At 37.2% G+C, this 24612-nt stretch overlaps 3 protein-coding genes across 6 annotated transcripts; 2 read left to right on the forward strand and 1 right to left on the reverse strand.

Moving 5' to 3' along the window:
* The first annotated feature begins 369 nt into the window (after positions 1-369).
* Positions 370-3152, forward strand: LOC143594367 (glycosyltransferase BC10-like). 2 transcript variants are annotated; one of them, XM_077073691.1, is made up of 2 exons: positions 370-1539; positions 2792-3152. In XM_077073691.1, exon 1 carries the CDS (start codon positions 401-403, stop codon positions 1526-1528), a length of 1128 nt encoding a protein of 375 aa, XP_076929806.1. In that variant the 5' UTR covers positions 370-400; the 3' UTR covers positions 1529-1539; positions 2792-3152. The 2 variants fall into 2 exon arrangements, with proteins under 2 accessions (XP_076929806.1, XP_076929805.1); XM_077073690.1 differs by having other exon boundaries at positions 2808-3152.
* A 1922-nt stretch (positions 3153-5074) lies between these two features.
* LOC143594368 (snRNA-activating protein complex subunit-like) lies at positions 5075-9412 on the forward strand. Of its 2 annotated transcripts, XM_077073692.1 has the most exons (10): positions 5075-5339; positions 5420-5475; positions 5994-6113; positions 6194-6380; positions 7796-7884; positions 7972-8062; positions 8145-8246; positions 8335-8460; positions 8539-8799; positions 8880-9412. In XM_077073692.1, exons 1-10 carry the CDS (start codon positions 5208-5210, stop codon positions 9159-9161), a joined length of 1446 nt encoding a protein of 481 aa, XP_076929807.1. In that variant the 5' UTR covers positions 5075-5207; the 3' UTR covers positions 9162-9412. The 2 variants fall into 2 exon arrangements, with proteins under 2 accessions (XP_076929807.1, XP_076929808.1); XM_077073693.1 differs by lacking the exons at positions 5075-5339; positions 5420-5475 and adding an exon at positions 5742-5822 and having other exon boundaries at positions 8880-9402.
* Positions 9413-18525: 9113 nt separating this feature from the next.
* On the reverse strand, positions 18526-23173 carry LOC143594369 (L-ascorbate oxidase homolog). 2 transcript variants are annotated; one of them, XM_077073695.1, is made up of 8 exons: positions 23041-23173; positions 22450-22609; positions 22241-22350; positions 21235-21505; positions 20919-21015; positions 20403-20748; positions 19216-19581; positions 18526-19009 (listed from the first exon to the last, which is right to left on the reverse strand). In XM_077073695.1, coding segments are annotated over exons 1-8 (1635 nt in total). In that variant the 5' UTR covers positions 23043-23173; the 3' UTR covers positions 18526-18726. The 2 variants fall into 2 exon arrangements, with proteins under 2 accessions (XP_076929810.1, XP_076929811.1); XM_077073696.1 differs by having other exon boundaries at positions 23045-23158.
* Positions 23174-24612: the final 1439 nt, after the last annotated feature.

Here is a 24612-nt window from a genome sequence, read left to right on the forward strand (position 1 = left end):
GCAGCCCAATGATATCAAGTTCTCACATTCACTTGGCTGGCCATCTGAGCAAACCCAGATGGCTGTACCTTACTCGTTTTACCTTTTATTTAATCCCATCCAAAGCACAAATAAACAATATTTTTTAATAGATAAAAGAAAAGGCAACAAAAATCAATACCATACTTATAATATAAAAAATATCCCAATTGTTTTTTTCTTCTCCATATTCAATATATCAAGGGGCTAAATTAACATCACATTCACATTGATGGTCCCATCCCATCCGATCCCGTCCCATCCCATCCCATCCCATCCCATCCCATCCCATCCCATCCCATCCCATCCATACTCTCCTTCTTCAACATTATGCCCAAATTCACGTCAACACTTACATAAAACCCATATCATAAGCATCATCATGACATCATCATCTTCATCCTCATCTTCCTCACATAATAATAATAACAATAATCTACCAACAACCCCATCACCATTAATCCCAGCAACTCTCTTAATCCTACTCTGCCTCCCGGGCCTCTACTACTTGGCCCCACACATCCTCCCTCCGCCGCCCTCACCGCCCATCTCCTTCCCCGACGAACTCCAAGACCTCACCCTTTTCCGACGAGCCACCGCCGCAGAAAACAAACCCACCAAATCAAGACTCGGATCCACCAATTCTAAACCCAAAATCGCATTCATGTTTCTTACAAACTCCGATTTACACTTCTCACCCTTATGGGAACACTTCTTCAATCGATCCAATCAAGATCTATACACAGTTTATGTTCACGCAGACCCTACTGTAAACCCTAAAGTCAAAATCCCAGGTGGGGTTTTCACTCAAGACCGATTCATCACCACCGCCAAGAAAACACGCCGCGGTACGGCTACCCTCATCGCCGCCGCACGCCGCCTTCTCGCCACCGCGATTCTCGACGACCCGGAGAACCAATTCTTTACCTTGATTTCGCAGCAATGTATCCCGCTTCACTCGTTTAATTACCTATATGATACCGTATTCGAAACGAAATCGCATCAAGTTGCGGAATTGAGTCAGTTGAAGTATAAAAGTTTTATTGAGGTTTTTTCGGAGAACCCGTATATTAGGGATAGGTATAATGCTAGAGGTGAAAATGTGATGGTACCCGAGGTTCCGTTTGATAAGTTCCGAATGGGTTCGCAGTTTTTTACGTTGATGAGGAAGGATGCGGTTTTGGTGTTGAGGGATAGGAGGTTGTGGAGGAAGTTTCGGTTGGATTGTATTAAGCCGAATTCGTGTTATCCGGAAGAGCATTATTTTTCGACTTTGTTGTCGATGGAGGACCCGGACGGGTGTGCGGGGTTTACGTTAACTCGGGTGAATTGGACGGATAGTGTTGATGGGCACCCGCATACGTATTACCCGAATGAGGTGTCGGCGGAGCTGATTTATGAGCTTCGGCGGTCAACTTATTCGACGCCGTATATGTTTGGGAGGAAGTTTTCGCCGGATTGTTTGGAGCCGTTGATGGAGATGGCGGATGAAGTTATTTTCCGGGACTGACAGGTTTTCGGGTAATCAGTTAAGTAAATTAGTTAAATGATGTTACTGGTTGATTGAATCGATCTCTGATGAAGTAGTGTTTTTAGGTGATCAAACTTATTCAAACATGTAGGATTTGTTACAGAAAGTGACATATTTTAGGTGTGCTTGTTTGATTCCTTAGGGTGACTCATTTGTCTTCTTGTTTTTGTTTAGTCTCACTTTTGGTTTAGCCGTTTGACTATACATTAATATTGAGTGGTAATCTTAACTATTGGTCCTTAATGATAAATAAAAGTATCAGTGTGTTTGTCTGCTTATGCTTATGTTTCTTCGAACTTTCTAAGGATAAATTTAAGATCTTGATGCTGATTCCCACGCTTAAGATGCGGATGAATCGCTACATGTGTAAAGATGGTATATGAATAGGGAACGGTGCTTCTTTTGCATGTTTATTTGCCTTTTCATATGTAAGTAATATAGTTTTACTTATCGCTATATGTTAATGGTAGTTTACAACTTTTATTGTTAGTATTCTTTGCTATCTGTTATGCTATACTGCAATACTATATGATACTATACTATATTGCACGGTTTTTTGAACTAGAGGTGTCAGCGGGAGCAACCTCTCTTTCCCCTAGGATAGAGGTAAGGTTTCCCCAGACCTTACAAAGAGCTCTGCTATTACTGACACATTTTTGTGTAATCATAGACTCGTTGTCGATTAGGTCTTTTGTTTGTCGATTGAGCAAAGATTAGTCGTGGACAACTCAATATGTGACGTGTAACTTGTGTACACTTTTCGTCTTTGCTACAAAATAACTCGATTTTGCATCAAGATTTCTTCTGGGTACAAAACTTTTGTACAAAATTTGATGATATAACATTTAATTCAAAACGACTGGTTGGTTGAAAACCTACCAACATTTTTGAAGTCCCAAAACGACAGGTTTTTACATGGGCTTAGGGTTTAGGGTTTAGGGTTGGATGGAGTTGTATATGGGCATATTGCACCAAATAGTTTTCATTGTCAAGGGCGAAAGAACAACTGGTTATGCTTTATGCACTTTGAAATATTGATGATGGCTCTCCAACAATGTATGTGATATTTGAATAATGAAAATAAGATAATCATTTCTAGTAAAACTAACTGTATGTTGAGTATTTGTTTAGTGCTTATATTAACTTAGACATACATGAAAACACTCGCGAGTGGCTTTTTATAGTTGAAAGTAAAATCTTGATGATTCAAGTGGACCGTTATGTATCCTCTTGTATTCACAGTGTCTCGTGTTTTCAGTGTTCCAGCCGAAGCTAAGTGATGCTGGAAACCTTTTGAGGTTGGCGTGTTGAAGAGACGTGTGCAAAACGCACAAGTGTCTGAAATGAGTACATATGTTGTTCAAGCAAATTGTGACGAACAAGAAGCGTGGTGACAGAAGACCATGAGTAATCGGTATTATAACTTTTACCTTTTGCATGGTTCATATGTGGGTTCTTGTTCTATATTACATTTCTTTGACAAAGTTTTGAAGTAAAGTTAACTATTTGTTCCCTGTATAGTATGCGACAAATGGTTAATGACTTCATTTGCGTTGTTTACTATGGGTATATTTCATTTGAATAGAGATTAGAGATGACAATATCAACTCAATTACTCGGTTAAAATCATGGTCCATAGGACGAGTGTATTTATAACCCACTTTAATGGAGTGCCTCCGCCTTAAGGCGGTTGTGTTAGATTTGTATGTAGCATTTCGTTTGAGCAACCCAGAATGAGTCTGCAATGCTATGGATGATATATTGTAAACCCCACATTTAACACAATCACCATAAGTTCAAAAGATTGTTCCAAACTCATCTCTAACTTCGTAATGCTTTCAATGTGTTTCATTAGAGCAGATTGAAACACAAATTTCTTCTTCCAAAAGTTTCACAATTCACAAATTGTATACAAAGGAGAGGGATATGGAAAGAATGAAGTAATGAAAGAGGCAGTCATTGCTAGGATTTTATGTTTTTTTTTTCTTTTTTCTTTTTCTTTTAAGTATGCAATTGTGACGAACTTAACCGATAGTGACTGAATTTATATCGACTCACCCTCGTAAAGTTCGTTTTACTAATGGCTGTTTTTTTGTATTTTCTGTTGGGACTTTTCTATTTCTTTCAATTATGCTAATTTGGCGTATTAATATTTTGGATTTAGTTCCCGTTCCAATACTGATCAAATTTGTGTCAACTCGTCACGCGAAGTCTGAATTTTACCGACCAAATAACTTAGTAATTGGGGCTATAAGTATGCTAATTTTTTTTATTAAATATTTGAGTAAGCCGACTTTTAAAAAAGAAAATGGTAATTTGTTAAATTTTATTTTTTGGGTTTAGTTTCGGCACGTAACAGACGTAACTGATACAGACCAAATTCGCATAGACACTCGAGTTTTGCAGACCCACGAAACTTCATTTAAATCTACAAAAAAAAATTTATCATATGCTATACGAGGGTTGCTACTATTATGAACATTTACTAATGTATATTTTGGTTATAATACAGGTGCGGTAATGAACCTAATCAGTATTGACCTAAGTCGTGTCGCTTAGATTATAAGTTGTACGTGTGCCGATACTGTTTTGGGCATTTACAGAATTATTTTTTGAGTTTTGTGTCTGTGCCGTAACGAGCCTACCTAAATACTAACCGAATTTAAGCAGCTACACGGCCAAAACACTACGAGTTTTGCTAGCTAGTTTAAGTTTTAAAGTCAAAATTAGTAAAACTTCCACATCTAAACCCAGGTGTTATAAATATCCCGACTAAGCGTCCCGGATTAATCGCTAGTCCCCGCTTTACTGATTAATTTTGGCAAATCATCCAATTAATCGGTCAATGGTCAAATCCGGCCAAAATCGACTCTTTCCGGCGATATTCCGACCAAAATCAGCGGTTTTCGGCGAGATTTCATAAAATCCAGCAGTTTCCGGTGAGATTCAAGCCAATTTCCGGCCAAACTTTTTGTATGTATGTATAAAACTGAAAATTTCCAAAAAAAGGGTGTGCTTGTATATATAAAATTGAAAATTATACGTTAAAGTCCGATCCGATTAATCGCTAGTCCCCCCACCGCCCGACTAGCAACTAGCAGGTTTTACAACACTGCCTAAGCCTAAAACATCATACAAAAATATATAGTGCTACTACGTCAGTAATGGTTTCCAAACTACAGAATTAGAAAGTTATCACTAATTGAACAGATCATGAAAGAGCACAAACAAGTACTAGATTTTATTTTTTTTACCGCAAGCCAAACATCCATTAACTAAAACGAAAACGAAGCAACACAAACACAAAAGATTTTATTCCACCACCTAGCCAGCCACAGGTAACTGTCAATTATAATGCTTGCTTGTTATAGACTAGATCTTAACTTCTCTCTAATATTATATTATTTGATTTTTACAAACAAACCTCCCTTCCTTCCTCTTTCACCTTAATTATTATTATTATTATTCAGGTAAACAAACCGTTCGCCCAATTTACCGGGCTAAAACGTATCAGCCGACATCTGGTTTAAGCAGTATTACTGGCCGGTATAAACTGGTTTTTAAAGCCATACATATTTTATTAATTGTTACTGTTATTGCTCAACACTGGCAGTTTGGACAGTGTGTTCCTTGAAGCCGGTGCATCTATAGGAAAGCTATGGAAAATTCTTCTGGTGTTGAAGATGTATATGTTTCGATTCCTTGTGGCGGTCCTTTATACGTCTCCGACATGGTTGGCCCGCTCACTAGTGTATCCGAGTTCCGGTCTTGTGTTGAAGGTGAACTCAAGGTAACACTATTCTATTTGCTTATTTTAACTTTTTGTGCGTATTCGGTTATTTATCAGCAACTTTTATTGGTTCAATGCAGGATCTCAGAAAGGAGCTGTGTTTGGACTTGACTGAACAACATCGTCATGATATCTCGTAAGTCAAATAATTTCCATTGGTTATACGATTTACTTAATATTGTAAGTTTTGTCTTCTTTAGCATTTATAAAGCATACTTGTATAAGTAAAAGTGAAGGATTATATTGGTAGAATATATAGGCTTCTTAAATATGCAACACTTTAGGGTGTACTTTTTTTTTATACCCATTCCAAATATTTGGAAGCTGTGTCAAGTACTGAAGTCAAAACCTATCATGATAATTATCTGCTAATATGAAATAACAGGAAATACATTCTTTCTTAATGGAGTTTGTGGCAGACCTAGTCAACAACATACTTATTTAAGTAAAACCAAGTCAAATGAAGATTGACGATACAATTTAGTAAGAAGCAATTTATCAGAATACATGTAAAAGCATGTTCTTATCTGCTTTTCTTCCAACTACTAAAAACAAGTTACATTTGCCTTTTTTGTTGTAATTTGAAGTATTATACAAGTATTGATGCATGTGACTTGTGTAGTTGTGTTTAACAATATTTGATCCTTTTTACAGGGTTGATGAACTTAAAATCCTGAGTGAGGAAGAATTGGTAGAAATGGCATTTCAAGCAACACTCAAAAGTGGTAACTTGACAAAAGATTCTTCTCCATCACCAGACGACTGCTCCGATGGGTACAATAACTGCCTTACTAGCTTTATAATATAAAAACTAATAAATCCAAAACTAAGGTAACTGTTTTATTTTGTTTTAGGACATCAAATTGTAGTGGAGCTGTTAATGCAGATGTTGCGTGTTCAGTAAATTCAGGATCAGATGAGGATTATGCACCTTCAAATGATCTTCTAAAGAGATCTAAGAAAAGCAAAAATACTGGGAAGATAAATGGAAATGCAAATAAAAAGAGAAATAGATTGGTGCAAAAGGATACAATCCATGAAGTAAGGCTCTTTTTTTACTTTGCATGGCATGTTAGGTGATAGGGTTTTATAGATTATAATTGTGATTAATTGAGTTTAGAGAATAGAATAAGGAAAACAAGAGACCGAAACCGAACGATTGTATTACGAAAACGTAAAGAAAGATTACAAGATAATTCCAGGGCCGGGCCCTCTCTCACCGCATACGCAGGAGCCATGGCAATGCCATCTTAAACATAAACATACTCTCCTCTCCCTATTAGCTATCAATACCTATTTATAGAAATATAAGTTGCACTTAACCCCTCCCAAAATACACAAATGATATTTAGACTAGAACTAGAGCATGATTCCTATCATTAGGGGTGTAAACGAGCCAAGCAGCTCGTGAGCTTCTCTATATCAGCTTGATAAAAGCTTTAACTGAGTTGAGCTTTAATGAGCCCAAGCCTAAAAATAAGCTTGTTTGATAAACAAGGCCAAGCCCAAGCCCAAGCTTCACTTATCGAGCTCGGGCTGGCTCGCGAGCCTAAACGAGCTTATGATCTATATTTTTTTTTATTTAATGTATTAGATATATTTATGTAATAATCATTGTTATATATAAAATTTTGATAAAAAAAGTACTAATATAGTGTTTATATAAACTATAGTTAAAATATATATAATTAATAACTATAAACGCAAATAAGTTAATCAGTAAATACTAAATGAGTCGAGTCCAACCCGAGCTCAAGTTTGAAAAGCTACTCACAAGCCAAGCTCGAGCTCGGCTTGATTATGCCCCTAGTTTTAAGCCATGTGAGATCACATGCTTTTTTAGACAGTTAGTGCCACTCCTCATATGTTGTAATAAGAAATTGTCAGAATAATCATTCTACTTGGCTGTTGTTCCATAAACCAATAACAGCTTTTGGCTTATTTTAGAAATGAGAAAGCTATCATTGTGCTCAATTTCATTGAGATTTGAGATTTATTTATTTATTATATTCATAACCTATGATGCAAATCTTAGAGAACCTTTCTTTTATCTACCACACACTCTTCATATGACAAATTCCAATAAACAAGTATTGATATTTTTGGCTCAATTTAAAAAAAAAATTGTTCTTTTTTCTTCTTTTTACAAGCTTTTTCGCATCTTTGATTCAATGTGGTCTTTTACCTTGTCCTGTTATTGGTTTATGGAAGTCATAGGGTAATGACTATCGGGTATAATTCAATGTGCCTGTGACTCTTTTCAGTAATTATTTAATTTCTTCTGTATGTTAGTTTGATTAGATTCTTTAGAGGTTGATGCTATGTTTACATTTGTATTTATTTTCTGTTTACTTATTCTCTGAACAGTTTCTTGTTGATTTGCTTGATATATTGATTTGTTTCGAGTTCAATGATTTGTTAACAATTGTTATGTTGTCTGTAATATGTATTTTCAGGAAGATTATATGGTTGAAGTGGAGAAAGTTGCTGAACTTAAACAAAAACAAGAACAAGATAAATTAGCTGCAAGATTGCATTCTTTTAGGTATGTGTTTGTTCTCTCACACTTAGTGGCTTCGTGATATAAAGATTCTATCTTTATTTTGAATTCTTCTATTTTGATTTGACCCAGTGGTACGTCAGGGCCTGTTTCATGTATGGCTCCTTCCTTGGAAAAGAAAGATCCGATGTCATCCTTTAATTTTACAAATTCTTCAACTCAGGTTTTTTTATCTTACAACTTTAATTTTATTTGATAAAATTACCAAACTTTTTATGTTGTAACATGTTTTATATACATAGCAGGTAAAATTAACAAATGCTCGTGAAAACGTACCGCTACACAGCTGCGACATCCTTCTTTGCATAGAAGTCTATAATATTACCCGACGCTCAACATGGGCCAAGGTAAACCTTTTTTAAAATCCCACATCTCATCTTTATATTTTGTTAATAACCATAATTTTAATAGCCGTTCTTCTGGACCTTTTTGTAGACTCAAGAAATCTTTGTTCTTGGACAGCAATTATTAAGCGCACTACGAGACAAATTATATTGTTTGACCGACGCAATTATGAAGCAATCCAATAAACACGATCCATCCGGATACTTCCTCATAGAAGTAATTTGTTTTTCATTTGTTGTGTTTTTTTTATCAAATATTGTTTTCATTTATTTATTTTGTCATGTTTTCTTATAGGATATATTTTACAATGATTTGAGGGAAGCTAGTGCTACAGACTACAGTAAACCAATACTCAGTTGGCTAACCGAGTCAGAAAAAACCGCACTTAAAAAGTGGGAATGCATATTATCGGGTGATCTACAACAGAAACAGAAAAAAGTTCTAGGTAGTGAAAGTGGGCCCCAATTACCTCAATTTAGAGCCCGTTCAATGCAGACCACACGTTTTTGTGACTTAAATTTTCGACTCGGTGCAGGGTATCTTTACTGTCACCAGGTAAAGGTTCTGTTTATATATTTTTGTTTCTTGATACATATATACAAATTTTTTACTAATTTGATATGTTGGTGAGTTAGGGTGATTGCAAGCATATACTAGTGATTAGAGATATGAGATTGGTTCATTCAGAGGATGTGCAGAATCGATGTGCTTATCCATTAACCGTGTTCCAGTCAAAAGTGCGGTTCCAAAAGTGTTCGTGTTGCAAGATTTTTAAAGCGGTGAAAGTGACGGTGGATGACAAATGGGCTCCGGAGAATCCTTGCTATTTTTGTGGGATTTGTTATTATATGCTTCATTATTCAGATAATAAGCTCATATATGATGAGTTTAAGGTTTTTGATTATATTCATGACTAATTTGAAGATGATGGATTATTCATTTTTTGAAGATGATGATGAGCTTATACAGGATGATGCTTTGGGTGGGTTGCCAATTTTGTCAAAACTATGAGGCTTTTAGCTATTTGCATTTTCAGTTGTATGCCAACTTCTCTTTTGTAAAATATATGCAGTACTCAAAACAATACTATATTGTTTTAATGTGATATCTAGTTAATGATACAATTAACTCTTTCCCTCAGTACTATATCATCCACAACACCAGGTGTAAGATTCAATATTGTATTTCATACAATGTTAAGTGCAGTTATTCTAATATTTGTAGTTTGTTTTGTAAGTGCATACAGAATATTGTTTCATTGTCCTTGTAGGCGGACAACCCCATCAGTAAAACACCATGACAGTCCTTGTAGGTGGATAACCCCATCAGTAAAACACCATGACAGTAACGTGTGTACCGTGATGGTGAATGCTCTTAGATCTTCAGTCAAGTTATTTCAGACCAGTAGCATTTTATATACTGAAGAATATATAGGCCTACAGTAATATGCCCATAAATACATGTCATAAGACTGAATGGAAAATTTTGATTTATTAGATATATAAGTTCATTAAACTAAAGAAATTGATACAATGCAACTTGATGATAGACGTGCACAAAAAAACCGGTTCCGGAACCTAACTGGTGGAACCGAACCGGAACCGGTTCCAGTTCCTACCCGGTTGGCCCAAAACCCGGTTTGGGTATTTTTGTACCCGAAAATCGTACCCGGTTCTCATATTTGTATGTCCCCATCGGTTCCAACCCGGTTCCTAATTGTAATCGGTTCGGTTCCTACCCGAAAAAACCGGTTCCGGCGGGTTTTTTTTGAAAAGTCAAACACAGGTCAAACTAGCCGTTGGAACCGGTTCCAACGGTAATATAGCCGGTGGAGCCGGTTTTTGAGACACAAAATAGCCGTTGTAACCGGTTCCAACGGTAATAGTGCCGTTGGAACCGGTTTTTGAGACAAATAATAGCCGTTGGAACCGGTTCCAACGGTAATATAGCCGTTGGAACCGGTTCTTGTAGCCCAAAAACTATATATAAGTTGTTTTCCATTACTTGTTTCACCACCAAACTCAAAAACAAACTAAAATACTACTCCTTTAGCAAACACGTTCCGTTACCCGACCATCCAACTAAATATTATTATGACACCCATCAAAAAAACTAACAAGAAGGCTAAGAAAAGTGTTTTTGTTGCCCCCGTTCCTGCTACGGAGGACCCAAGGGTTGTTACGGTAGTCAACCATAACCGCAACGAAGACATATGGAAGAATTGGGATTTGATTGTGGATGACGAAGGTTATCAAAAGGCTCGTTGAAAACTATGTGGTTCACTATTAAAGCACGATTCCAACTCTACTTTGAGAAAGCACATCGAGAAGCCATATTGCAAGGCGTTGAAAGGGATTGGCGCGACCGATCAAATTGACTTGGGTAAAGATGGTACACTATTTCGTTACAACACGACTCAAGTTCAAGATAGAATGGCAAAGTTCGTTATTCAACGAGGTTTGCCGTTTAACCACTTTGATGACCCGGATTTGACGTCGTTGATTCGAGAAACTCTACAACCGCGATACACACATGTAAGTCGTACTACCATAAGACGTCATTTGTAACATCCCGAAATTTCCAAGTAATATTAATTATATTACCTAATATAGAGAGAAAGTTTACCCGGGTTATCAGGAAATAAATAATAGAATAGGAGTTGTTATGGGTCGGGCTAGTGTTGGGTAATGGATGTGGGTTGTGGACGTGGATTAATTGAGATGGGTTAAATAAGAATGGGATTTCAGGGATATAAATACCCCCAAAATCCCAAAAATATCTTCATTTACATCTATTTCTTCACACACTCAAAACACACACATTTTAACCGATCAAGATTCGAAGCCGAGACCCAAGATTTTGTTGATAGATCTGAGTTGGTAAGGTAAGAACAAATCCAACAAAGCTAATATTACTGAAAATGGTTAGGATTGGATGGGTTAACCGGACCCGAAACCCAAACTGCCCAAATCGGACCCCTGAAACGTCGATTTTAGGCCGATTTGATGGTTGGGATTTGTAGGCGCCGATCATACGATTCCGTGGGTACCAAAATCGAGTTATTTGGCTAAGGAACGAAGGACTTATGGGTAAACAGATCTGCAGCGCGATAACTTCGCATGCAAGATTAAGTTCGCCTGATGAACTTCGCCTTCAAGCGTAACTTCGCCTTCAAGCGCAACTTCGCCTAAGGATAACTTCGCCTACGGCCAAGTTCGCCTAAGGATAACTTCGCATACGGCCAAGTTCGCCTAAGGATAACTTCGCCTGAAGCCAAGTTCGCCTAAGGATAACTTCGCCTGAAGCCAAGTTCGCCTAAGGTTTAACTTCGCCTGAAGTGAAGTTCGTTTAGAAAATAAATTAAAAGCGATAAGTTAAAGTAAGCTAATACTAGACCACCAGATTAGGTCAGGCGAGTATTGATACGTGTAACTTGTACAGTTAGCCGAGCTCAGTTAAAGAAGAGATTTACAGCTACCAGAGGAAGAAGCAGAGTTCAGGTGAGTTTCTAGCCCCATTCCTTGTTATGTTTTCGGGGCTGTGTGCATACTCAATGTGGTAGTTAATACACTTATCCTAAGAGATAAGTGTATGCCTTATGTGGATAATGTGAAATGTATTAATGATTGCTTGATGGTACGTGAACGATCTTCGGATATTGCACGTACTGTCAGGTTGTAACGCTATGTATAAGGTAAGTATGTTATGTGTGTTTATGTGTATGAACGTGATAAAGATAATAAAAGAAAGAAATGATAATGTATGGTTGTATGGTTACGGAAAGGGTACCGAGCCCTAATAATACTCGAGGTATGATGTATGGTTGTAAGGTAACGAAGAGGGAATCGAACCCTACTAATACTTGGGAACTAGGGAACCGAACCATACCAATATTCGAGAAAAGAAGTGTATGCCGTGTATGATATATGTGATAGATATGATTGATTGCATGACGGTACGTGAACGATCTTCGGATATTGCACGTATCGTCAAGGGAAGTGATTAGCTCCTTACATGGATATTAAATAATAACTTATAGATAGTGTTCCTTATATGGATATATATAGAGTTCCTTACATGGATAGAATAATGTTCCTTTTATGGAAAGTAAAATGTTCCTTTTATGGAAAGTATAGTGTTCCTTTTATGGAAAGTATAGTGTTCCTTTTATGGAAAGTATAGGGTTCCTTCTATGGAAAGTATAGGGTTCCTTCTATGGATAGTAAAGTGTTCCTTCTATGGAAAGTATACAGAGTGTTCCTCCTATGGAAATTCTATATAGTATGGTAATGGTAAAGGTTCTTTTAATAGATATTATGCGATGATCCTCCTATGGATATTTATACGAGGTTAAGGTAGAAATATGTGTCTTCGGATACGTTAAGAAATATATGAGAATAAAATTGTATGTCGCCTGATTAACTAGAACTCACTCAGCGTAGCTGACTTTTAGTATGCACGCAGGTGAGCTGATTATAGAGTTAGCATGAGGATGACACACGGCCTGGATTGAACGGCTGGCATCTGAAGAAAGAAGTAAAGATGTTTTAATATTAAAGTTTTGTGTTATGGTATCAAAGAAAAGATTTAATATTTTGTAACAAATGATTGATGTTTTATATTCCGCGAAAAGTTTTAATAAACTCTTATTTGAAGGACTGTGTTTATGAGTAAATCCGACGCTAAAGTAGGGCTACCGGGTTCGGGGCCTTACAAGTTGGTATCAGAGCAAAGTTCGAGAGATTTAAGCATCCTACATGCTTAGACTCGAACAGAGAATGGGATTTAAGTAAGAAAAGAAAGAAGATGCCAGTTCAAGAATGCCATGTGTCGCTCAAGCAAAAAAATCAGTAAAGGTAAGGTGTATGATTAAATGATATATGTCAATGAGAAAGAAAAGATACGTGAACGTTAAGGATAGAAGTAATTGATTGTTTGATTTGACTAACTGCTTAAGTAGAACCAGCACAAATAGACTCATAAAGGGAGGCGAATAGGACATGGAAAGCAACGTGATCAGCTAGTCACAGCTGGCCACTGTTATTACTTGTTAGCCTTGCTATCCTTGTACTAAATAGTTCCTTGAGTGATGATGTTTGTGTTTTCCCCTTTAGAATACTAATGGCTGGAGCTGGAGAATTTGTTGAAACTGGGGGTCGCACTGGGCGTCGTGGCAGGCCTCGTCTTGTCCGGCAACCCTCAGTAGAAGAAGCTTCCCACACCGAAGATGAAGGAAGCGCAGCTGGAGGAGACCAGAACAACAATGAGGAAGTTCAACTTAGCCCTGCAGTTCAAGCAGCCATTGTTCAGGCTGTAGTTGCTGCTGTGAAGAACCTGAATCCCGAAGGATCTGCTGGAAGCCGTGAACGAACTGCTGAAGGGGCGGGTGGTGATGGTAGGAAGGATGGGGAAGGTGAAAGAGGGGCCTCGAGTGGGGATAAGTCTGTGAAAGTCGATGATAGGAGAAGAGGACAAGGCGGGTGCAGCTATAAGTCCTTCAAAGGTTGTGACCCGCCTAAGCTGACTGGTTTAGGAGACGCAACCGCTACTCTTCAGTGGATAACCGCCATGGATAAGGTTATCCGCATTAGCGAGTGCCGTCCTGACCAAGCTGTCGGTTATGCCACTCAATCTTTTGAAGATGAGGCTATGTATTGGTGGGAGAGTGTGGAGCAGAGGAAGACCCGTGAAGAGATCAAGGCGATGAGTTGGAATGACCTAAAGGACATGGTGATGAAGAGGTTCTGCGCTGATACAGAAGTTGAAATAGTGGAGATGAAGTTTCTGAATTTGAAAGCGGGAGAGATGACACAACGGGAGTATACTACTGAATTCAACCGCATGTCTAGGTTGGTACCTGACATGGTGAACACCGAAGCTAAAAGGATCAAGTGTTACGTAAGGGGACTTCCTTGGAATGTTCGCACTTTGGTTAAGTCTAGTAAGCCCGCAACATTTGACTCGGCCGTGGAATTGGCCGAGATGATTTATGAGGACCTTGCCAACTGTGAAGGGGAGAAAATGGAACCGACGAAAAAGAACCCAACCCCAGAATCAGAGGAAGCCAATGAGGTGGATCCACGCAAGAAGAAGGCAAGGCAAGAGGGGTTCACTGCTTGTGAAAAATGTGGGAAGAGACACCCCGGAGAGTGCAGAAAGGGATTAGGTGTTTGCTACAGGTGTGGAAGAGCAGGACATTCCTCTTGGGAATGTGATGATTACCATAGGTGTCACAACTGTGGAGGACGTGGGCACCTAGCAAGGGATTGTAAGAAGCCAAAGGGAGGACATGAAGGAGAGAAGAGTGCTTGAGGTTTAACAGATTCCTCCGTATGCTTTGAGAAGCCATTCAAGAAGGCTAGATGCTAGCCATAAGTATTAAATCTATGTGTAACTTATTAATGACTCGATGCGTGTTGTTTTATGTTGAAGTCTTGACTGGTGTTTATTAATTATGGTACGAATTGTCTGAATGCATGTTAGTCATGATAAATTGACGTGTTGTGATAGAGTGTCGACTTAGGCTTTAGCATTAATATGATATAAGACAAAGCCTCTTGAAGATTGAAATGAGACTTGGTACATCGAAGGCTTCATGGACAAGCTACCTTAAATAGCTAATACACATGACCACCATTCGATGACTGCAAAATCGGAAGTAAGAAGAGTAACTCAGAAAGCGAAGGCGATTCAATAAAGCGTGTAAATATAAGAAGTTTTCCTTTTATGGGGAATAAGTTAGGTTTCGGGGACGAAACCTCTTTAAGGAGGGAAGACTTGTAACATCCCGAAATTTCCAAGTAATATTAATTATATTACCTAATATAGAGAGAAAGTTTACCCGGGTTATCAGGAAATAAATAATAGAATAGGAGTTGTTATGGGTCGGGCTAGTGTTGGGTAATGGATGTGGGTTGTGGACGTGGATTAATTGAGATGGGTTAAATAAGAATGGGATTTCAGGGATATAAATACCCCCAAAATCCCAAAAATATCTTCATTTACATCTATTTCTTCACACACTCAAAACACACACATTTTAACCGATCAAGATTCGAAGCCGAGACCCGAGATTTTGTTGATAGATCTGAGTTGGTAAGGTAAGAACAAATCCAACAAAGCTAATATTACTGAAAATGGTTAGGATTGGATGGGTTAACCGGACCCGAAACCCAAACTGCCCAAATCGGACCCCTGAAACGTCGATTTTAGGCCGATTTGATGGTTGGGATTTGTAGGCGCCGATCATACGATTCCGTGGGTACCAAAATCGAGTTATTTGGCTAAGGAACGAAGAACTTATGGGCAAACAGATCTGCAGCGCGATAACTTCGCATGCAAGATTAAGTTCGCCTGATGAACTTCGCCTTCAAGCGTAACTTCGCCTTCAAGCGTAACTTCGCCTTCAAGCGCAACTTCGCCTAAGGATAACTTCGCCTACGGCCAAGTTCGCCTAAGGATAACTTCGCCTACGGCCAAGTTCGCCTAAGGATAACTTCGCCTACGGCCAAGTTCGCCTAAGGATAACTTCGCCTGAAGCCAAGTTCGCCTAAGGTTTAACTTCGCCTGAAGTGAAGTTCGTTTAGAAAATAAATTAAAAGCGATAAGTTAAAGTAAGCTAATACTAGACCACCAGATTAGGTCAGGCGAGTATTGATACGTGTAACTTGTACAGTTAGCCGAGCTCAGTTAAAGAAGAGATTTACAGCTACCAGAGGAAGAAGCAGAGTTCAGGTGAGTTTCTAGCCCCATTCCTTGTTATGTTTTCGGGGCTGTGTGCATACTCAATGTGGTAGTTAATACACTTATCCTAAGAGATAAGTGTATGCCTTATGTGGATAATGTGAAATGTATGAATGATTGCTTGATGGTACGTGAACGATCTTCGGATATTGCACGTACCGTCAGGTTGTAACGCTATGTATAAGGTAAGTATGTTATGTGTGTTTATGTGTATGAACGTGATAAAGATAATAAAAGAAAGAAATGATAATGTATGGTTGTATGGTTACGGAAAGGGTACCGAGCCCTAATAATACTCGAGGTATGATGTATGGTTGTAAGGTAACGAAGAGGGAATCGAACCCTACTAATACTTGGGAACTAGGGAACCGAACCATACCAATATTCGAGAAAAGAAGTGTATGCCGTGTATGATATATGTGATAGATATGATTGATTGCATGACGGTACGTGAACGATCTTCGGATATTGCACGTATCGTCAAGGGAAGTGATTAGCTCCTTACATGGATATTAAATAATAACTTATAGATAGTGTTCCTTATATGGATATATATAGAGTTCCTTACATGGATAGAATAATGTTCCTTTTATGGAAAGTATAGTGTTCCTTTTATGGAAAGTATAGTGTTCCTTTTATGGAAAGTATAGTGTTCCTTCTATGTAAAGTATAGTGTTCCTTCTATGGAAAGTATAGGGTTCCTTCTATGGATAGTAAAGTGTTCCTTCTATGGAAAGTAAAGTGTTCCTTCTATGGAAAGTATACAGAGTGTTCCTCCTATGGAAATTCTATATAGTATGGTAATGGTAAAGGTTCTTTTAATAGATATTATGTGATGATCCTCCTATGGATATTTATACGAGGTTAAGGTAGAAATATGTGTCTTCGGATACGTTAAGAAATATATGAGAATAAAATTGTATGTTGCCTGATTAACTAGAACTCACTCAGCGTAGCTGACTTTTAGTATGCACGCAGGTGAGCTGATTATAGAGTTAGCATGAGGATGACACACGGCATGGATTGAACGGCTGGCATCTGAAGAAAGAAGTAAAGATGTTTTAATATTAAAGTTTTGTGTTATGGTATCAAAGAAAAGATTTAATGTTTTGTAACAAATGATTGATGTTTTATATTCCGCGAAAAGTTTTAATAAACTCTGATTTGAAGGACTGTGTTTATGAGTAAATCCGACGCTAAAGTAGGGCTACCGGGTTCGGGGCCTTACATCATTGTATCAGGTTGTGGGAGTGTGCTAAAAAAGAGTTAATCGAGTCTTTTCATTCTTTAGAAGTCATGGTTAGTTTAACTACCGATGTTTGGTCGGCACTACACGGGTTGCCCGAATCATACATATGTGTCACCGCTCATTGGGTTGATCCGGTGACATGGCAATTGATGAAACGCACCATCGCTTTTGAAAACTTCCCGTTCCCACATACCGCCGAAAAATTGTTTGAATTACTTGATGAAGTTATAACGACTTACAACTTGAGAAATAAAATATTTTCGATTTCGTTTGACAACGCTTCAAACAATACTAAGGCGGCCGAAAAATTTATCATTAAATATTCACCACCTTGTTTCGGGGATTTTTTTCATGTTCGATGTGTTGCACATATCATCAAGTTGTAATTTGTGTTTTTTATTTGTTTTAGTAAAATTATTTGTAACTTGTTCAACTAATATTTAGTTTTGATTTGTTTAATTATAATTACTTTTGTTACTCATGATTAATTTTTTGTTACTTTTTTAATAACGACGAACATTTTATTTATTTAAACAATAACTATTACAAACATTATTAAAACATAAACGATAAAACATAACTAAAACTTAAAAAACAAAGTCCGTCGTTTTAATTCGGTAATACTTATTTTTGGGTTGTAGAGCCGGACGATTCTCCCACTTCCGCTTTTTTAGCATCCAAACTTCTTTTTTCTCGACAATACTTATTCGTATGTTTTCGTAATGTCGAGTTGGACCCTGTTTTAAGAAACTTCGAGCAATATTTGCAACGTGCCATCTCATGTGAGTCGGTCATTAGACACAAATCATAATGAACCCAAACATCGGGGCATCTTGTTGTTTCGATCACCATAACAACGTCGTCATTAGTTGCCATTTGTTGTCGGTTTAAGCTTAATTGTGTTTTGGAGTGTGTTTTATAGTTTTGGAAGTGGTTTAACAAGTACACACTCATACATTGATATTTATAGAATGAAAATTAGCTAAATATAGTAATAAAACCGGTTCCAACGGTCAAAAACGGCTATATAGCCGTTGGAACCGGTTCTAACGGCTATAATGTTTGAATTTCAAAAAAAACCGGTGGAACCGGTTTTTACGTAATAACCGGTCCCGGTTCCAACCCTACCCGGTTCCTAAAAGTTTGCATTTCTGGGCATAGGTTCGGTTCGGGAACCGAACCGGTTCCTGACTGGAACCGGTGTCATTTTCTACCCGGTGTAAATAAAACCGGTTCCGAACCGGTTCGGGTTTTCAAGGTGAACCCGATTTGTGCACGTCTACTTGATGACACACCTATTTTCAGCAGAATAAGCTCTATTGATTCAGACAATAAAATTGAAATGATAAAAAGAATAATAATCATTAATCAGGCATCAAAAAACAATGTCTAATACTGGTATACAAATATAAAAAAGCTGCAGCTCTAAGATAGAGTTGTCAACCCTCACGTTGACCATCAAACAAGTCAACTAACAAATGATCTACAAATTACAAGTGTCGCCCTGCAGCTCGACCACAAAGAAGCGCATTCGAAGGGATATCATATTCATTTGCAAGACTCTTAACCGGATCATAAACTTTAAGATAAAACTGTTGACCAAGATACTGTCGGTCCCACATCGCAGACCTTAAGTTCCACATACCTTGGTTATCCAAGGACACGTAAATCACACTCCACGACTTCGGGAACACCTGCACTGTATGTCTTGTAAGAGCATCCACCAAATTATAACTCTTTCTACTAGCGTCTGACCATTGCCCCGATCCATACCTACATTTGTTGCCATGAACTAATTTGGAAACTCATAAATCATAATATTAAGTTATGTGAAATTGTTCATCAAATTCGACACTCAACAAACAAAAAGATTTCTTCAATACTTTAACTAAACAATAACAAGATGACTACATTAATCAGCTATTTTAACCGATTTATATTAACTTGCGTGTAATAGTGATTTATCTATAGAAACTTACCCGACGGGCCAGAAATCATAACCATCAAGATGCCATGACTGAACGGTGTCCTCGTTATTTTGAAAAATGATTTCAAGGAAGTCGTGAAGTGAGGCTTGCATAACGGATGTAGCGACACGTGGAGCCCCACCATTTGGGGAGGTTTGAATGGCATTTGTGGAATAAACACCGGGGATGTTAAAGTAATCGGCTAACTTTAACGGAGTGTCCGCGTTAATGTATGACACCCCGTTAACAGTGTACCGTTTCTTTCCGTTGATAATGGTTTCTGAGTTGCTTAACATAATTGTTTTTGTGGGTGTGATTGTTCCATAATGGAATGAGCCTTGTGGGTTGGGCCGGGCTGCATTTGATGTCAAGTTCCATCTGAAAATATGAAAAAGAAAGAATTATTTACAACCTGAGTTTTAACAATTTTGTTTTGATTTTGTATGAGCTAGTATACACGTGGTTGATACAAGGACCGGGCTTCTGGCAAGCTTAAGCAAAGCCCGAACCCTAGGGCTGTAAACGAGCCAAGCCGAGCCGAGGTTGGGCTTGGGCTCGGCTTAGTTATGTTAACCAGCTCAAATGCTGAGCTCCGGCCCGGCTAGTAAAAAGGTCGAGGGGGCTTGTAGCTTGTCGAGCCAGCTCGGTTATTTAGAAAGAATAATTTTATATATTTACACTTGTGTATAAATAAAAATATAACGACTTCAGTTATAATTTGAAAATTACACTCGTTTTTATATAAAATAAAAATATAAATGTTATTTTGAAAATTACATAGTGTATAAATAATAAATGTACCACATTTATAAATTATATATATTAAGATTTCGGTTATAATTTATATTTATTAAATTTTAAGCTTTAAATTAAACGAGTCACCGAGTGAACCAACGGGCCAGCTAAATGACCCAACAAGCAGAGATTACCTTGGCTTGGGCTCTTTCAAACGGGCCAATGGGCAAGCTAAAACGAGATGATTTTGAACGAGCCAAGCTTACGTTGGCTCGGGCTTGGCTCGTTTACAAATCGACCCGGTTCGGCTCTTTTAAAACCAAGCCAATTTTGAGCGTGCCACAAGCCACAATTATTTTGAACAGCTGTACCCAAACCTCACCATTTTCAGCTTCGCCATGAATTCAGCCCAAACCTATTAACCGGCCCGATGGCCTAATACAAGTATATTCATACTATTATACCTGAATGTTCTAGCTTGTTGCAAAGACCAGTCAACTTGGAATGTTGGGCCAGCCGGGACCGGGCCCGAAACTGGCGTTTGGGAACCGGAATAGTGCAACACCGAAACAGATGTAAGGACTGTTTTGGTAAACCGTGTTGATGCAACAATGTAATAGTCTTTTGAAGGTTGATCCAATGTAACAAGAACAGAAATCGATTGACCAACGTGCACGTCGAGTGAATCGTATATGTTTTGAACCACGTTTGACCCTTCGACTTCGACTAATTTCATTTTGTGCCCCTGAATCCTAAAGTTGAAAGAAGTTGACAAACCCACATTTGATACTCTGAACATGTATGTTTTACCTGAAAAAAGTCAATAAACAACAAGATTATTACCTTTGACTTCAAAGTCAAACATACAGCCTACAGGATACCAAATTTAGTACCATCTCAGTAACAAAATATCAAAATCCATAAAAAGGTTGCAAAAACTATTTTGGTGAACACATTAAAGATTGAGATTGAGGATGAACCTTGATCACCAGTGAAAGTGTTTCCCGTTCGACCATTTACTAGAATACCGTCTGGGAAAGCAAGCGATCTTCCTGAATCAAGATTCTGCTGCAAACTCTAAAACAATCAAAAGTACTTTCATCATTAAAAATGCACACAATCAAAGATAATATCATTCAAATCAAAAGCTCAACAAGATTAAACAAAACAAATAAATTTACTAACATTTGCGCTAAAAAACCAAAAAAATAAAAATAAATAATAATAATAATAATAAAAGTAAGATTTGAATATGAAGACTCCAAGATTCTATTTGACTTGAACAAAAATTCTCACCTTATGGTTTGACTTGTACCAGTCACCAATAAGTAAACTAAAATCGGCTGCAGGAGGTGCATATGGGACGGGGATACGCGGTCTGGCATATACATTGATAGCTCCAAACCCGCCAGCAGCTTTATGCATTGCAGTTGATGGGAAGTATGTATAACCGCCAATTTGATCTTTTGGTTGGAATTTGTATGTGAAGTTGGAGTTTGGTGGGATCGGACAGTTTGTGCCCAAAACCCCGTCTTGCCACGAGTTCTTTCTTTGTTTAATTCCGTTCCTAGAAATGTAACGTTTATGAATACCGAGTTAAAACTTGCATTACTCTAAGGTTACATATGAGCTACACAATTGATAACAAGATCTCTACCTTTTACATGAAATGTTATATTGAATTTGACAAAGATCCTTGTTGATGTTAGTTACAAGTACATCTAGAATAAAAGATCAACACTAGTTATTTTATTGGGAAAATCACAAGAATACACGTTTGATTAAATGTTTTACCAATTTAACTGTTACACATATTTCAATGATAATGAAAAGCAATCACAACAAGACACGTGACTAAGGCGCAGAACTTGAAAAGATTTTAGCCAAGTGGCGCATTATGACACACGTCAATGTGTCATTGGCTGTCAGTATAACCGGCATAAAAGTGGCTACTTTTGCGCCAAACCAATGTTTAATTGCCGAAAAAGTAATGGATTTTTGTTAAGTTGATATATTCAAAAAACAATATCAATGGCTATTTTGTTAATATATTTTGTCAAACATGGCTATTATAGTGATTTTCCCTATTTTTATTTTAAAGATTCCTTAATGTGATTCCTTCATAAACTAAAAATCTAATATGCATTATGCACATAAACCTTTATCCATAAAAAATCACTAAATAATACCCAAATCCAATGCGTTACTATAGTACGCCGGATTTAATAGTCGAGTTGAAATGACCTTATGTTACCATAGACTTTGGATTTAATAGTCGAATTGAATTGACCCAAAGACTCACCATGTCAACAAGAAGGGCTGGTCGAGTTTATTGAAGAGGTTGAGGATAATATTGTCATTAGTGACAACATCAAGCCTAGGACCAGGAAATTGGCCATTGATCAAAATCACCTGCAAACATCCGATCATCAATTAACACCAACAAGACCAGCTTAAAATCTCACCAAAAATCATAACTATAAAACACTTAAAGATCAAATAATGAAGAACCTGTTGAGGAACACCAAGAGGAGAAGCAGTTCCATATGTAACAGTCCAAGTATAATACTTATAAGGGTCTTCTGCTTTCACAACACTCAATGTACCCAGTATAAAAATCATCAAAATTGACAAGATTTTCTTCTCCATTTCCTCAAAATCAAACCAAATCCTGCAAAGATTCAATCTTTTTACATAAAAATTGTTTCTGCATTGTGGGTATCATCAATCTTGAAAATATTGAAAAAAAAAACTACAATAATAAAACAAATTTCCAGTAACCATCACAAAAACACAAAATGGTAACAAAAAAATTAGTGTTTTAAAGCAAATAAAATAAACCCACATATTATTTCAGCTTTATTCTCTAAATCATCAATCTTTTTTATTTATTTATTTAAAAAAAGCATGTTGAATAATTGTAGGAAAAACACAAAATATTAACAAAAACAGAGTGTCCTGCATTATATATAAAAAAAGGCCCTAATATTTCTTCATCAGGGGTTTCACATTATCACTAACCTCCGCAAATATTAACCACAAATAATATATAAACAAAATTTCAATAACTTGAAGAGAACAACATTAGTGCTATACACATACATACCAGGTTTTAATCAAAGAAGATTGATGAAATTTGAATGGAGAGAAGAAAATGTAAAGATAAAGAGAATGAATTAGTGAATTATCGCTATCGAATCTGTGTTTGTGGAGTCTATAAATAGACAACTGAAGTGCACACACACAGTGATAGACAACTTGAAATGCAATGGGGTTACTTTAAAAGGGTGGGTGGGTAAGTCAGCCAGCCATAAAAAGATAGCTGGCAGGCAGTCACCTTACGCGGTTTCGACTTTCGAGTAATCATTGATTATGTTTCTTAGTTATAGAAGGATTCTTGTCTCCATCTTATAATTATTATAAAAGGTTGTTTGGATTGTGTTATACTACTATGGATTTATGTTATTTCAGATTGAGACCTCTTTTTGGGATTTGGACAGTAATGCCCCCCGAGTTACGTGGTGTTTATGGCTGGATGAGGAGTGGCTGTAAATGAACCGAACGAGACCTTGTTCATGTTTGTCAGATAGAATGACGGTACATGAACACTCTACCGAACGAAAATTCGTGTCTGTCCATTAAGAACTTGAGTTTGTCTGTGCCTGAATGGGCCTATTCGTTAATATTGCAAATGAACACTAACAGACCCTAATGGACATACGTGCATTAATAGACAATAATGAACAAACGATCACTAACATACAATAATGGACAAATATACATCAACAACTCCAATGAACAAGCGAGCATAAACGATCACATATTAATTTCAAAAAGTATAATCATTACCGGACGTTACCCGCATGTTCAAGACACCCTATTGAACGAACGCCGTATCTATCCGTGTTCGTTCACTAAGCTTACCAAACAAAGTTTTTTTTTTCATGTCCGTGTCATTTTGTTAAACAATCGAACACAAACGGCCTTCCTACCGGATAAATGTCCGGACGTCCACTAGACGCCCGGTTCATTTACAATACAACCCTAATGAAGGGTAAAATAAATAAGCTTTTCTCTGTTGTGGTTTTAATTTCGATATATTTTTAAACTTTAAAGATGAAAGACAAATTTTTTTAAAAAGACGTAAACTATCACCGTCAAATGTTATTAACTGACATTTAATATTCCCTTATTAAGTTTTATATGACAATCATTCACTAATATTGAAAAGAGAGATGTGTTTTCGCACCTTTTCTACAAATTATCGTTAAAAAGAATTATCATATAACGTTTCTCTGCTAAACACTAATTCTCTTACATATGATAATTATTCATGTATCTTGGAATATATTCACATTCTAACACTTAAAACCATGTGCTTCGAGAAAGATCAATACGAACGTATATAAAAAGTCATGTTATTTTCATACTTGTAATATTCAATTGTGGTATAAAAACGGTACCAAATTTTATGGTGGTTAGTAACATAGAGTAATCAAAGGGGTGAGATATGTCGCAAGAGAAAACTAAAAGGCGTTAGTTGAAATTTACCTGAAATCAAAATTTCCGTAGTTTATGCCGCATAATTCACATCCATATATTTACCAAGTTCATGCCGAAAACCTTTTTTTTAATTCTTAATATAAATCAACTTCTTGTAATTTTATTTTTATT

Source organism: Bidens hawaiensis, unplaced genomic scaffold, assembly GCF_021521415.1.
Source record: "Bidens hawaiensis isolate Kalapana, Puna unplaced genomic scaffold, B.hawaiensis_p1.1 tig00043538_1, whole genome shotgun sequence".
NCBI lineage: Eukaryota > Viridiplantae > Streptophyta > Magnoliopsida > Asterales > Asteraceae > Bidens > Bidens hawaiensis.

Coding starts and splice junctions, on each gene's coding strand:
- LOC143594369 (XM_077073695.1), bottom strand. Junction 22,351..22,449: donor CTCTTGGTGTTCCTCAACAG/GTTCTTCATTAT, acceptor GGATGTTTGCAG/GTGATTTTGATCAATGGCCA. Junction 19,582..20,402: donor CAACAAGCTAGAACATTCAG/GTATAATAGTAT, acceptor TCATATTTTCAG/ATGGAACTTGACATCAAATG.
- LOC143594367 (XM_077073691.1), top strand. CDS start 401: ATGACATCATCATCTTCATCCTCATCTTCCTCACATAATAATAATAAC.
- LOC143594368 (XM_077073692.1), top strand. CDS start 5,208: ATGGAAAATTCTTCTGGTGTTGAAGATGTATATGTTTCGATTCCTTGT. Junction 6,114..6,193: donor CCAGACGACTGCTCCGATGG/GTACAATAACTG, acceptor ATTTTGTTTTAG/GACATCAAATTGTAGTGGAG. Junction 8,247..8,334: donor GACGCTCAACATGGGCCAAG/GTAAACCTTTTT, acceptor ACCTTTTTGTAG/ACTCAAGAAATCTTTGTTCT.